The 14,914-nt window shown below is 45.3% G+C and overlaps 1 protein-coding gene across 2 annotated transcripts in view; it reads left to right on the plus strand.

Annotated features, from left to right (window-relative positions):
• Rab3GAP1 (RAB3 GTPase activating protein subunit 1) overlaps positions 1-14,914 on the plus strand; it is a 302,634-nt gene that overhangs the window by 275,361 nt on the left and 12,359 nt on the right. For both annotated transcript variants that reach the window (XM_075677210.1, XM_075677219.1), the window contains exons 22-23: positions 702-793; positions 6,807-7,109. In XM_075677210.1, the coding sequence (XP_075533325.1) occupies positions 702-793; positions 6,807-7,109 (395 nt within the window). The remainder of the gene's footprint in view (positions 1-701; positions 794-6,806; positions 7,110-14,914) is intronic.

Below are 14,914 nucleotides of genomic sequence, written 5' to 3' on the forward strand. Positions count from 1 at the left end.
GAAATGCTGGAAGAAGGACAAAAGACAATAATGACTGGAAGGTCCAAAGAGTCACCGGGTCAATGGATAGGGTCTCTAACAGCTTGTTTCATGTAGACAATGTCAAAAGCAGATGCTCATGCATTTTTCTTGCCACTAGGACAAATAATATTGTTGACAGGGAAACATCTCAAGCTGTTAAAAAGTAAATAAGTAATAAGAAGGATAAAATGACCATGAAATGCATCTCTTACTTGCAAGAAAATATGCAGCACAATTCAGCACTTTCTTAATGGCCTGACTCTGTTTTCCTGGGACACCATGGATAATAAAAATGAAGCAAATAGCGAAATGTGTTACTTCACTGTGCTACATTATAAATTTGAACGCCAATCGGAACACTCACACGTGACTGTGCTCACTCACACCCAGTTAGCATTCATTAGAGTGTGAACATGACGAAGTCCTGGTGAATGCAACTGGGATGTGTGAATATGGGCTAGTGCTGGTGATGTAATTGAGCACACAGCCAAAAAGAAGAAAACATTTGTGGATAAGTATTCATTATTTTTGCCAAGTTTTACCCAAATTATGATAAGCATGCACATGTACATATGACCTCTTCTTCGTCATTTTCATGTCTGAAATAATTTTTGAATAGAATGCCTTAGCCATGCTAAGCATTTATGGCTCTTGCATCTTTTTTTGGTTTTTTATAATAGCCCACGAAGGTCCTCGTTCTTTGACAACATTCCTGGAGCAAACCATAACTAAGGTGGCTTCACAGCTCAGAGGAAAGGAACCAAAGTACAAGGTAAGAGAGGGTCTGGTTGTTCTGTTACTGTGTGAAAGGAGTATAACAATTAGTCCCTAGCTTTGTGTGCTTGAGAAACAATGCGTGCACAGGCACTGTAATTGGAAGCGGACACTAAGAGAATATTTCTTAGAAGACAACCCCCTTTTTGATCTTCTTTTCATGCTTGATTCCTTTTATAAAGAAAAGATGCTTCAAACAAATATATGTGTTGAAGGCAATCCACAGCATGTCATGTAACTTTCAAAGGGGGCCTGTGACACTGTTTGAACATTTTATATATATATATATATATATATATATATATATATATATATATATATATGTATATATATAATATAGTGGATAGATAATTCTTTCGTGAACAATTGAGCCTAACGTTATTCCTGTACGTGCAGCAGGGAGCCTACAGGTCATTCGAAAGGCCACTGCCACTTTTCATGTGTATTTCTACACATGTATAACACGACCCGATCGTCACAATTTCTTTAGGCATTTAGACATTTAGATTTCTTCAGACCTGCTAACCTTGAAGTTTGAAAAGTACCATAGTCAAAGCCAAAAATATTAAAATTTGGTAAAAAATACTGGTAAAAAATGTGCTACTTAAGATGAACAAACTTTATTGTTCTGAGCAAGCGACGTGTTTGCCCAAGGTGTGTGGCCTCCTCATTCCAGGAAGCTGTGGGCCCTGGCCGCCCTCCGAGCCCTGCCCACCAGCGCTAGCTGGTCCTTTCAAGCTGGACAGCTTGGCCTCCCACTACTCTTTAGTTGTGTGTGTGTTTGCGGTGTGGGGGTCAATCCCTCACACTTCCATACCGTGTGGCTTAAGGTGTTGAGGTTTCGCAGAATGGGTGTTCTGTGGGTGAAATCCTGTGGAGTAACGTGCCATGTACATAGGAATTTGTTTGTAGCCTTCTGAAAGTTACCACTTTCTCTCTGTTGAGTCTGGAGTGTGATGGGGGATAGGTTCTTTTGTTTATTTTCCAGTGCTGTAAGATATCTGCGTATTTCTTGGGAACTCCATCCTTTATCTGTGGTCCATTCGACAGAGGCCTGGCGAGTATGATTTCGGGGCACGGCATCTGCCTTCGTATTCTCTGCTGGATATTCGTGCCCCAAAGTCCAGACAATGTACATTTCTGGTAGTTTCTTGGATATTTGCTAGTATGTGTATCACCTGCTTGGAGATTCTTCCTTTTTGGCAGTTTCTGCAGATGTAACTGGTTACTTCTTTTGCTGTGTCTGTTCTTTGTAAGTGTTGTTGCTGCAGTTCTTTCAATGCCCTTACCATCTACAATGTGACAGCGTGAACTGCACCTCCTGGGTATATTGCTGCGTCCATATATCTTACATCTGGGTTGTTTTCGTAGGTCTTATCCATTGATGTGATTCTTGTTCTCCTTCTTTCTCGGTTGTGTTCTGGGTGCATGTTTCTAGAATTGGTGCTATTGTGATTTCTCGTATATAGGTTGGTACTCTTCCCTTCTCTTCCTGCTTTCTCAAGCCTACCACGTATCCTAGCCTTCCGAGAGTGGCCCTGTCTGCTTCCGTCAGTTTTAGTCTTTTGATTTGGTTTACTTTATGTACCTCGACCAGCTCCTACCAGATATTATGGATCCAAAATCGGTGCAATCCTTCCGTTGGGGCTTTGTGAGATGGCTATATTTAAGACTTTCCTGATTAGTATGTTAAGCTTCTCTACTTCTGCATTTTTTAGTCCAAGGTAGGGCGTCCTGTCCTGTAGGTTACCCTGCTTATGACAAACACTCGGACTATCTTGTTGGTGTCCTGTTCTGTGAGCCCGTGTCTCTTGCTTGCGAACTCCTTATGCTCCAAGAGACCGTCCTCCAGGCGCTACTCAAAATATTGACTGTTTATTAAGAAATTCACATATGTACTTTGTACTGTGACACTGTGAACAGGTGCTCGCTCTACAGTCACAACTACAGAATGATCTACGCACAGACGATCAGAAATATTCATGAAGTTTATGAAATATTCATGTAACAGTGGCCAAAATTTTGGTTGCCATTAAACATTGTTTCTCTGAGGTAGGCGCCGTGGGTGTGTTCAAACATCCGAGTGAGTCTGAAAAATAAGGCAACTAAAGATCAGCCGGCGACTGTACTTGTAATACCTCTAGATCGCTTTTGCCCTATACAGGACGGAAATAAAAAATGGTAAAATTAGTGGTGTTATTACAACAATTGTAAGCAAACTCTAAAAATTGGCCGCCTTATGATAAGAATTTTAAAGGTTGGCAGGTATGCATTACTCAGCAATGCCTTCTGCAGAACTAGGTGTGGAGAAATTTCACCATGGTGACTATTATAATGATGAATCTTATTGCCATCCCCTTTGAAATGGGGTGGCAATGAACTGTAACCTAGCCTGCTTGATTTAGTCACATTTTACTACATCTGTCGCCATCTACCCTTTTACCTATCTGATCTCAATCTTAACTTTTGTATTTAAAATCTCTATCACTACGTTGTGCCATCACCTACGCATGCAATGACTCCAATTCCATCAATCTCTTCCCTGATTTTTTTCCACCAATACTATAAATGTCCCTTATTTATCTCGACTGCCAGCCAGTTAATCATTCTGTCTTCTTTGAATCCCAACACTTCTGGAAGGTGGGAATTCCCTATGGGTCTCGATAAGTGAATATATTGGCATTCCGTTACAATGTGCTGAGTTTCCGGGCTTTTTTTGCAACATACGCATGCCTCATACTGTGGCGCATATTTGCACCTTTATGTTGTTGTCCTCAGGCAGCCAGCCTCATATAGCAAGGCGCTGCCCTTTGCATTGTCATACAGCTTTTCCCTCCTGATTTCTTTCTTTCCATTTTTGTAAATCTCCATAGCCTTTTTTATTCTCAATTCTTTACATCCTATTTCCCATCTGTTTCTCCCACTTCTTTTTTATGACTCTTGGTTGTCTATATACACTTTAAATTTTCCTGTACTTGGTTGCCAACTTTCTTGACGTTTTCCTCCATCCCGTGTCCACGCTTTTGAGGTGCAGATATTTGTGCACTTTAGATGGCCACTTCTTTTCATCCATGTTCCGTAGTCTCTTTTTTTTTTCAAAACTAATTATGCTCTGTGCTTCTCTGATTTCAAAAGAAGCTTAACCCATGTCACCTCATTTGTGGTTTTACCGTGAGCTCCCAAAGCCAGTCAGCCCACCAACCTCTGATTAATCTCCAACCCCGGCAAGCTTTCTTATTTAAAGCACAGAATTGCATTTGTGAATGTTAGTGCTGACATCATTACACTTTTTTAAAATTCCTCACCCTATCTCTTACTTATTATACCCCCAAAGTGCTCTACGTTTCACTATTGCTACATTCCACTTTCCTTTTATTTTTAGATTATCCTGGTGGATGCTTGAATAGGTCTTTCTTTCATTATGAAAATGCCCAGGTACTTATATTGATTGACCATGGGTATGACTTCCTGTTGAGTTGACACCATGCAATTGCTCCTGTCTTCATTAAATCCCTTGGATTGTGCACTAGTAGCACTATGTCGTCCGCGTGCATCAGCTCAGGGATCGTCTGTTGCACTTTTTGTCCATTAAAGATGCAAGATCGATCACAACCTAATTCTCTGCTTTCTAGTCATCTTTTTATACCCTTAACATAAAGCATGAACAATGGAGACAGGACTTCCTTGCCTCAGTCCTCAGTGAATTTCCACAACTTCATTGCACTTCCAGCCTTCCTATAAAATTTATACTCTGTTGTCCCTATATATCTCCTTCAACAGCTCCATGAAATCGTCTATGCCCTCGTGCTTGAAAATATCCAATAGCAATTCCCCGTCTATGTTGTCATAAGCTCCCTTGATATCTAGAAATGCTACCATAAAGGTCTATTCTGAGCTATTGAAATCTCTATGCACTGTTTTAATACAAAGATATTAGCCTCTGAACATCTGCCTGACCTGAACCCATTCTGTAGTTCCCCCAATATATCGTTTCTCTCCACCCACTTTGACAGCTCTAATTTTATGGCTTGCATTGCCATTCTATGTGGAGTGATCTTTTTTAAGTTTTATGGAATTTTGAAAAATTGGCTGTTGCAGATAACATAATTTTAGTCCTTGAGCTGGATTGTTCAGAGAGGTGGACATCAGCACGAAAAATCGAAACACATATTTAAATAATTAAAATGAGTTGCTAATTAAATTCCTAATTATTTTACAGCAAATACTGCAATTTACTAATAGTAGCCAGTGAGTTTTTCAGGCGTATCCACATGGGACGAATTTCCAGAATGACAACAATTTGGAGATATGCACCATCAAACTCACCCTAAAAATGCAGTGTTAATCCACTTACATTTTTAACAAAACACTCTTTTATGCACCTGCCATGGTTGCTTAGTGGCTACAATGTTGGGTTGCTAAGCACGAGGTTGCAGGATCGAATCCTAGCCATGGTGGGCACTTTTCGATGGGGGTAAAGTGGGAAAACACCTGTGTTCTTAGCTCTAGGTGCACGTTAAAGATCCCCAGGTAGTCCAAATTTCCAGAGTCCCTCACTACGGCATGCTTCATAATCAGATCATGGTTTTCGCATGTAAAACCCCATAACTTAATTTTTTAAATCTCTTTTATGCATTGAAGCATAAAAGTAACTAAATCACCCATGTGTTTCATCCCACACTTTAGAAAATGATATCTTGAAACTGGTGTCATCCTGGAAATTCATTTCAAATGAATGCGACTTGAAAACTCACCAGCTACAAATCGTAAATTGCAATGTGTTCAGTAAAGTAATTAAGAAGTTAGTCAATTTTTGTTAACTCATTGAATATGTGTTTTGATTTCTCATGTTAGTAATGTCAGCCTCTTCGAATAATCCAGCTCAACGACAAGAATTCAGCTATCTGCCACAGGCAATTTTTTTTTTTATGTGCGAGCAAATTATTATTTTGCTTCATACATTATTATTCCACAGCCTACACTCTTGCACAGTAGATCGCTTGCTCTCTTCTATGGCTTACAAAGCCCCCACTCTTTTCAATCATATGTTATGTCAGTGATGACATTACAGCTTGTGCAGTGGCCCATAAATACTTGCCATTGGACAATTGTTTATGTCCATAAATGACAAACAAAAGCTTGCACACACATGCCCACCCTTCTAGATTTTCTAGCAAAAGGCGAAGTGGTGGTTGTTAATGTGCCTCTGTCCTGTTGCTCTTTATTTGTTGCTTCTGGGCACTTTGTCTGATGCAAACCTCGAAAGGTTACCATAAGTGCACCATGGAAAGAAGAAAGAAAGGAGCGGTAGGCAAGGCACTGCTATTGGCACTGTTCCATCTGTGAGGAACCAATGAGTTGAGGAGAATGGAAAAAGAAAACATTCTGTTCATTATAATGCCATTCATACTAGGTCCTTTTCAGGAAATGTTTCTGAAATATATAAATTCAGAGCCATTGCACTCATTCTAGCATGTTTCTCAGGCTTCAAAGAAATTGTTCGTCATAGTCTCAATGTTAAAAGCTGACAGAAAAGAGTAGGATCACATAAAAAGGCTAATAGCCCACTCAGCAATAAACACTGAAGGTTTAGAATATTTATGTGCTTCACTCCGCGCTTTCTGCGCAGTTTTCCTGGCCTCTCTTTTTTAAGCCTCCGCATTTGGCTTGGCTCCACTAACCAGAAGGCCGGCTCAAGTTCCAACTCCAGCGGAATTATTACCACCAGTCACAGCTCAACAATATTGTCTGTGACAGGCCTGTAGCCTCACATGCCTTTATCTCCACTGTGCAAGAGTGAAAGATGCAGGCGAAAGGAATGGCCTGCTTTGTGTGTGCAAGGTCCTTGTCTTTGGTCTGCATATTTTGTGAGCAATGTTAAATAAATGTCTTGCCAAGCTCCTATACTACTTATATCAACTTTCACATGACCAGATTTTCAGAGTCCTTAAAAGTTTGTGCAAGCAAAGTTTTACTGTAAATATGGTCATATATTATTTTATCTGTTTCAGGAACTTCTTAGCTTGCTCTATGAAGCCGAAATAGCAGTTGCACGATGTGTGAGCCTCCGAAAGAAATTCAACCTGGATCACAGCACTACAAACTCTTTGAACACATCATCTGGCAGTGATGGTTCACATCGTCGTCCCTCAAGTGCTTCTGGACAACCAAGTGGCACAAGAAGTCAGACTGCGGCAATTGATGTAAATAAGTTTGTACTGGACCTTGTTGACAATCCTGAAGTCTCCATACCTGGTGCAGGCAAAGGCACCGTCGGGAAGCTAGTTTCTCAGCTTTTTGTCGACTCTATGAAGGTGAGTTCCCATTTACCAGCACTTCGATACCATGTTTGTGTATCCTCATCAGTGTGGCTATACCTGCAATTCAGATGTTGCCAGGCATTTCATTAGCAGCCATTGCCTTGAAATCTGCCTCATGCTTGTTTTACAGTACATTGCATCTTCACAGACTGTCAAATAAAGACAGCCAGAAACGATAGTGCGGAAGAAAAAGCAGCTAAAGAGGAATATTAGATGTTAAGCCGTGTTATTAAATTATGCTTCTACAATATCAAAGCAACCACACACACTACAAGAGGAAGCTTGGTAAGTCAGAATCGACACAGAACGAAAAGAAAGATGACAACACTACTCTGAAGTACGCATGCCAGCCTGCCATGCCATGGTATCATAGATTTTGACAGTGGGTACTTGGGTGTAATTAACTGTTTATTAGTACGAAGGAACTACATTACATTATAAAAAATGTTATGAACTCAACCTAGCATGTTTCTGTAACTTTTCTGTCCCAAAATCTCCCAGATACAAAAAAATACAGTCTACGCTCGTTGCAACGGACCCGTGTATAACAGACTTTCGGATGTAACGGACCATATTTCAGCCATAGTTTGACCTACCTATTTAATGCAACGGAGTTTGCTTTTAACGGACCGCGCTACAACGGACTATCTGCTACAGGGGACCAAATTAGCGGCATTTTTTTTTCAGAATCAGCCGTATAAAACGGACTTTCGCCGTGTCCACACGCGCTGACAACTGACTTGCGAGGGTCAGCCGATGACCGTGGCTCAATATCGCGCGCGCGAAGGAGGAAGGCGGGGCGAAAAACGCGCCGTCTTCATTCGCACGCGAGGCGCGGTGTGGAGAGGCGAGAGAGAGAGGGGTTTTACTCCGGCGGCTGCTGCTTACGGCGCGGCCGCCGTATCTTGAAAGCGAGCTGAGATGTGAACAAAGTGCTTGCCCGCGCGGGCGCCGTATCTTGACCGCGGTCCGAGATGTGAACAAACTGCGCGCCCGCCGTATCTTGAAAGCGAACTGCGATGTGAACAAACTGCGCGCCATCGCAGGCGCCGTATCTTGAAAGCGATCTGCGATGTGAACAAACTGCGCGTCATCGCGGGCGCCGTATCTTGACCGCGGTCCGAGATGTGAACAAACTGCGCGCCCGCCGTATCTTGAAAGCGATCTGCGATGTGAACAAACTGCGCGCCATCGCGGGCGCCGTATCTTGAAAGCGATCTGCGATGTGAGACTGCGTGCCCGCCATATCTTGAAAGCGATCTGCGATGTGAACAAACCGCGCCCGCCGTATCTTGAAAGCGACCTGCGATGTGAACAAACTGCGCGCCATCTCGGGCGCCGTATCTTGAAAGCGAACTGCGATGTGAACAAACTGCGCGCCATCGCAGGCGCCGTATCTTGAAAGCGATCTGCGATGTGAACAAACTGCGCGTCATCGCGGGCGCCGTATCTTGACAGCGATCCGAGATGTGAACAAACTGCGCGCCATCGCGGGCGCCGTATCTTGAAAGCGATCTGCGATGTGAACAAACTGCGCGCCATCGCGGGCGCCGTATCTTGAAAGCGATCTGCGATGTGAAACTGCGTGCCCGCCATATCTTGAAAGCGATCTGCGATGTGAACAAACCGCGCCCGCCGTATCTTGAAAGCGATATGCGATGTGAACAAACCGCGCCATCGCGGGCGCCGTATCTTAAAAGCGATCTGCAATGTGAACAAACTGCGCGCCATCGCGGGCGCCGTATCTTGAAAGCGATCTGCGATGTGAACAAACTGCGCGCCCGCCATATCTTGAAAGCGATCTGCGATGTGAACAAACTGCGCGCCCGCCGTATCTCGAAAGCGATCTGCGATGTGAACAAACTGCGCGCCATCGCGGGCGCCGTATCTTGAAAGCGATCTGCGATGTGAACAAACTGCGCGCCCGCCGTATCTTGAAAGCGATCTGAGATGTGAACAAACTGCGCGCCCGCCGTATCTTGAAAGCGATCTGGGATGTGAACAAACTGCGCGCCCGCCGTATCTTGAAAGCGATCTGAGATGTGAACAAACTGCGCGCCCGCCGTATCTTGAAAGCGATCTGAGATGTGAACAAACTGCAGCCCGCCGTATCTTGACAGCGATCTGATATGCGAGCAAACTGCGCGCCCGTCGTATCTTGAAAGCGATCTGCGATGTGAACAAACTGCGCGCCATCGCGGGCGCCGTATCTTGAAAGCGATCTGAGATGTGAACAGACTGCGCGCCCGCCGTATCTTGAAAGCGATCTGAGATGCGAACAAACCGCGCCTGCCGTATCTTGAAAGCAATCTGCGATGTGAATAAACTGCGCGCCCGCCGTATCTTGAAAGCGATCTGCGATGTGAACAAACTGTGCGCCCGCCGTATCTTGAAAGCGATCTGAGATGCGAACAAACTGCGCGCCCGCCGTATCTTGAAAGCGATCTGCGATGTGAACAAAGTGCGCGCCCGCCGTATCTTGAAAGCGATCCGAGATGTGAACAAACTGCGCGACCGCCGTATCTTGAAAGCGATCTGCGATGTGAAGAAACTGCGCGCCATCGCGGGCGCCGTATCTTGAAAGCGATCTGCGATGTGAACAAACTGCGCGCCATCGCGGGCGCCATATCTTGAAAGCGATCTGCGATGTGAACTGCGCGCCCGCCGTATCTTGAAAGCGATCTGAGATGTGAACAAACTGCGCGCCCGCCGTATCTTGAAAGCGATCTGCGATGTGAACAAACTGCGTGCCCGCCGTATCTTGAAAGCGATCCGAGATGTGAACAAACTGCGCGCCCGCCGTATCTCGAAAGCGATCTGCGATGTGAACAAACTGCGCGCCATCGCAGGCGCGGTATCTTGAAAGAGATCTGCGATGTGAACAAACTGCGCGCCATCGCGGGCGCCGTATCTTGAAAGCGATCTGCGATGTGAACTGCGCGCCCGCCGTATCTTGAAAGCGATCTGAGATGTGAACAAACTGCGCGCCCGCCGTATCTTGAAAGCGATCTGAGATGTGAACAAACTGCGCGCCCGCCGTATCTTGAAAGCGATCCGAGATGTGAACAAACTGCGCGCCCGCCGTATCTTGAAAGCGATCCGAGATGTGAACAAACTGCGTGCCCGCCGTATCTTGAAAGCGATCCGAGATGTGAACAAACTGCGCGCCCGCCGTATCTCGAAAGCAATCTGCGATGTGAACAAACTGCGCGCCATCGCAGGCGCGGTATCTTGAAAGCGATCTGCGATGTGAACAAACTGCGCGCCATCGCGGGCGCCGTATCTTGAAAGCGATCTGCGATGTGAACAAACTGCGCGTCATCGCGGGCGCCGTATCTTGAAAGCGATCTGCGATGTGAACAAACTGCGCGCCATCGCGGGCGCCATATCTTGAAAGCGATCTGCGATGTGAACAAACTGCGCGCCCGCCGTATCTTGAAAGCGATCTGCTATGTGAACAAACTGCGCGCCCGCCGTATCTTGAAAGCGAGCTGAGATGTGAACAAACTGCGCGCCCGCCGTATCTTGAAAGCGATCTGCGATGTGAACAAACTGTGCGCCCGCCGTATCTTGAAAGCGATCTGAGATGCGAACAAACTGCGCGCCCGCCGTATCTTGAAAGCGATCTGCGATGTGAACAAAGTGCGCGCCCGCCGTATCTTGAAAGCGATCCGAGATGTGAACAAACTGCGCGACCGCCGTATCTTGAAAGCGATCTGCGATGTGAAGAAACTGCGCGCCATCGCGGGCGCCGTATCTTGAAAGCGATCTGCGATGTGAACAAACTGCGCGCCATCGCGGGCGCCATATCTTGAAAGCGATCTGCGATGTGAACTGCGCGCCCGCCGTATCTTGAAAGCGATCTGAGATGTGAACAAACTGCGCGCCCGCCGTATCTTGAAAGCGATCTGCGATGTGAACAAACTGCGCGCCCGCCATATCTTGAAAGCGATCTGCGATGTGAACAAACTGCGCGCCCGCCGTATCTCGAAAGCGATCTGCGATGTGAACAAACTGCGCGCCATCGCGGGCGCCGTATCTTGAAAGCGATCTGCGATGTGAACAAACTGCGCGCCCGCCGTATCTTGAAAGCGATCTGAGATGTGAACAAACTGCGCGCCCGCCGTATCTTGAAAACGATCTGAGATGTGAACAAACTGCGCGCCCGCCGTATCTTGAAAGCGATCCGAGATGTGAACAAACTGCGTGCCCGCCGTATCTTGAAAGCGATCCGAGATGTGAACAAACTGCGCGCCCGCCGTATCTCGAAAGCAATCTGCGATGTGAACAAACTGCGCGCCATCGCAGGCGCGGTATCTTGAAAGCGATCTGCGATGTGAACAAACTGCGCGCCATCGCGGGCGCCGTATCTTGAAAGCGAACTGCGATGTGAACAAACTGCGCGTCATCGCGGGCGCCGTATCTTGAAAGCGATCTGCGATGTGAACAAACTGCGCGCCATCGCGGGCGCCATATCTTGAAAGCGATCTGCGATGTGAACAAACTGCGCGCCCGCCGTATCTTGAAAGCGATCTGCTATGTGAACAAACTGCGCGCCCGCCGTATCTTGAAAGCGAGCTGAGATGTGAACAAACTGCGCGCCCGCCGTATCTTGAAAGCGATCTGCGATGTGAAAAAACTGCGCGGGCGCCGTATCTTGAAAGCGATCTGCGATGTGAACAAACTGCGCGCCATCGCGGGCGCCGTGTCTTGAAAGCGATCTGCGATGTGAACAAACTGCGCGCCCGCCGTATCTTGAAAGCGATCTGAGATGTGAACAAACTGCGCGCCCGCCGTATCTTGAAAGCGATCTGCCGTGTGAACAAACTGCGCGCCATCGCGGGCGCCGTATCTTAAAAGCGATCAGAGATGTGAATAAAGTACTCGTCCGTGTGGGCACCCTACTTGAAAGCGACCTGAGATGTGAACCAAGTGCTCGCCCGGCGGGCCTCATCTTCAAAGCGATCTGCGATATGGAAAAAGTGCACCCAGTGCCGGTAGCTTCGTATGCGCAGTGCTTTCGACGTTTGTGGTTCGCCTTGAAGTGAGAGACAGCACAAAGGTCAATTCGCTTGCTGCTGCTGCCGCGCTTATCTTGCTTAATTTGCTATCGCAATCGATGCTTCGCCTTTCAGGTGAAATTGCGACTATTTTGTTTTTGTTCGTTTTTTACTTGGGGCGTTCGTCATTCACTCTTTGCAATAAAGTTGTTAGACTTCGCGACCAAAGTTTTGGAAGTGAGGCGTTTCGGATATTACGGACTTTAGATAAAACGGATTTTTTTCGTCAGATTATCAAGGTCCATTGTAAGGAGAGTCAACTGTACTTCGAAATGCTTGACGTCACACTAACTAGTAGCACCAAGGTGTTGGTACACAATTCAAAATAGCGAAGCTCGCTCTTGATTTTCTTTTTGTGATCAAGCCCTATTCCAGCAAATGAGTAAATATAGTTTTCAACAAGTAACAGTGTCCTTTTAATGTGTTGGTGGTGTGGTTATAGCACAATGTAGACTGCATCATAGTGGTTTGACATCACCTGTGCATAAAATACAAGAATAAATAATTTCACATACGTACAGTTAGCAAATACTGTAATAGGTAGCACTGTGTAAATCCATCTTCACACCAGCACATGGTATCACTAGGCAGCCAGTCACACATGTGTCAAACTGTTTTCTCTCTGCCATAATTACCGTCTGTCCTGTATCCAGAAGTAGGTGTAAGCATGAAATGCTCCAAACTATTCCTACCAGCATGCAGCAAGGTGTCGGCAAGGGATTGTGGCCTTGAAGGCACCCTAGACAGTCGTGGACCACATGCAGTTGACAGGCGAGTGTCTGCATGGGTGACAGGCATTTAAAGCTCTGTGCTCTTGCACATGCACTTAATGTCACAATTTATCCTCACCTCCATGCACCCTTGGCCTCTACAGGCCTTCGCAAAGATTCAGCAGTATGTTGGAGCCCTATGTCACAGCAGCACTCCTTTTTTCTTTTTAGTTATTGCTTACAGCAGATCAGTTTTCAACTACAGTGGCTTTGCATGCCAGATTGCATCGAGTTCCTTACAACCAGTTGCACCTGCTTTGATGCAGTCTTAACGAGGACAATGACGCTGGTAGGCAGCGAGCCAAGAGTGTTGGAATCACTGCTGGAAAGGAGGTGTGGGTGGAAAATACAAGTTATCAAGCCTGTTTAGGGCCCCTAGAAACAGTCTGCATAATATTTGTACATTTCAGTTACACCGTCACTTTGATGCTCTAAGCCAGGGCTGCACAACTTAAAACTAGCGAGGGCCAACATCTCTGAGAGCCACACAGGCCACCCTTTAGTGAGAAACATTGCTTGTTTTGCTTGCTGAAAGACAGACCATGTTTGGTGTCATTGCATTCTTTGCTGTCCTCAGCATGTATTGTAATGTTATGTCAGTCATTAGAGACAGAAGGCAGTTCTTGTTCAGAGAAATCAGACAGAATGTCTGCTCACAGATGTAGGTGCTTGAGAAGAGAGACATCAGTTTCACCGCATTGTTAACCATGTTTCCATATGTATTTCCATCAAGGTTCTTGTAAAACTGAAGGAAAGGCTGCTCTTGGTGCATGCCTTTTAGCTCAAGCAAACAGTGCAGGTCTATGAGCTCTAGCTGCACAGGGGAGTCACACTCTTCTGGCAGCACCGAGGAAGGGTTGTAAAACACATACTTGCTTTTTCTCCTGTTCCAATGACTTGACACAATGTTAGAACTGTGTCAAAAGGTTTTAGGCATGTTCTTAAGATTCAATGTCGTGTTTCTTCTCCACATGCATGAACAATTGCCTTCGAATTGAAAAGCTTTTCTCATGCTAGAAATTATTGGGGGAAAAAAAAGACCCCCATTTCGTCTTACAAGTATTGGATGGACAAAAATGCACAAAATTTCTGTTAGGATGGACGAGAACTAGCTTCTCGTCCATCCTAACGAGAACGAGAACTGCATTCGAATACCAATATTGTGAGTCAGACTAGCAGCTTGTCAAGGAATTGGCCCGCCAATCCTTTGTCACTTTATTACGAGCTCCTTAAAATGTATCGATGAAAAGCGGCTTGTTATTTGTATTGGCCTTGTACAAAGCCTCACATTACATTGGCACCAGTGTTACTAGTTTCAAATAACCTTGATTTATGCTTACTCGTAATGTGTTGCTGTGCGATAAAATATTTGAGACGGTTGAAAAGTAAGGCAAACACACCAAGCAAAGGCTTTGGTTCTCAGGGCAGTACTGCCTGCAGTGGACAGTCCATTGAAACATACTGTGGGGCAACGCATGTATGGTTCAATTATTATATGGATGCTATGCCAATGGCATTCGTAGCTTGTTGAATATGTTCGATGGAAGTTCTATCTTGTCTGTTTTGAAAGCAAAGATCCCATGTCTTGACACTGCCAATAGATCTTAGCATGTATCGAGTTTAGTGACAAAATTGTCCTTTTCCTCATCGTATGGTCATGCGCTGATTGTGGCACTAGTATGCAATATAAGTCTGAATTCAGCCGCAAGCCACTATAAATTTGTCACGGGCCATATGTTGTGCAGTCCAGCTCTAAGTAATCTCACGTTTATGTCAGCATCAGTTGATCGTAATGTCTTCAGTATCAAGTCTTTTTCTTCGCTTTGAGATACATTGCACTTTCACCACCATCACTGTTGTTGCCCTCACAATAAAGGGCTGCCTAACTGCCATACCTTATCCTTCTTTTCTTGCAATTAAAATATACACTTCTTCCTCCTTATCATCATAAATTTTTTCCTGCTGTAAC

The sequence above is a fragment of the Dermacentor variabilis genome, chromosome 1 (assembly GCF_050947875.1).
Source record: "Dermacentor variabilis isolate Ectoservices chromosome 1, ASM5094787v1, whole genome shotgun sequence".
Taxonomy (NCBI): Eukaryota; Metazoa; Arthropoda; class Arachnida; order Ixodida; family Ixodidae; genus Dermacentor; species Dermacentor variabilis.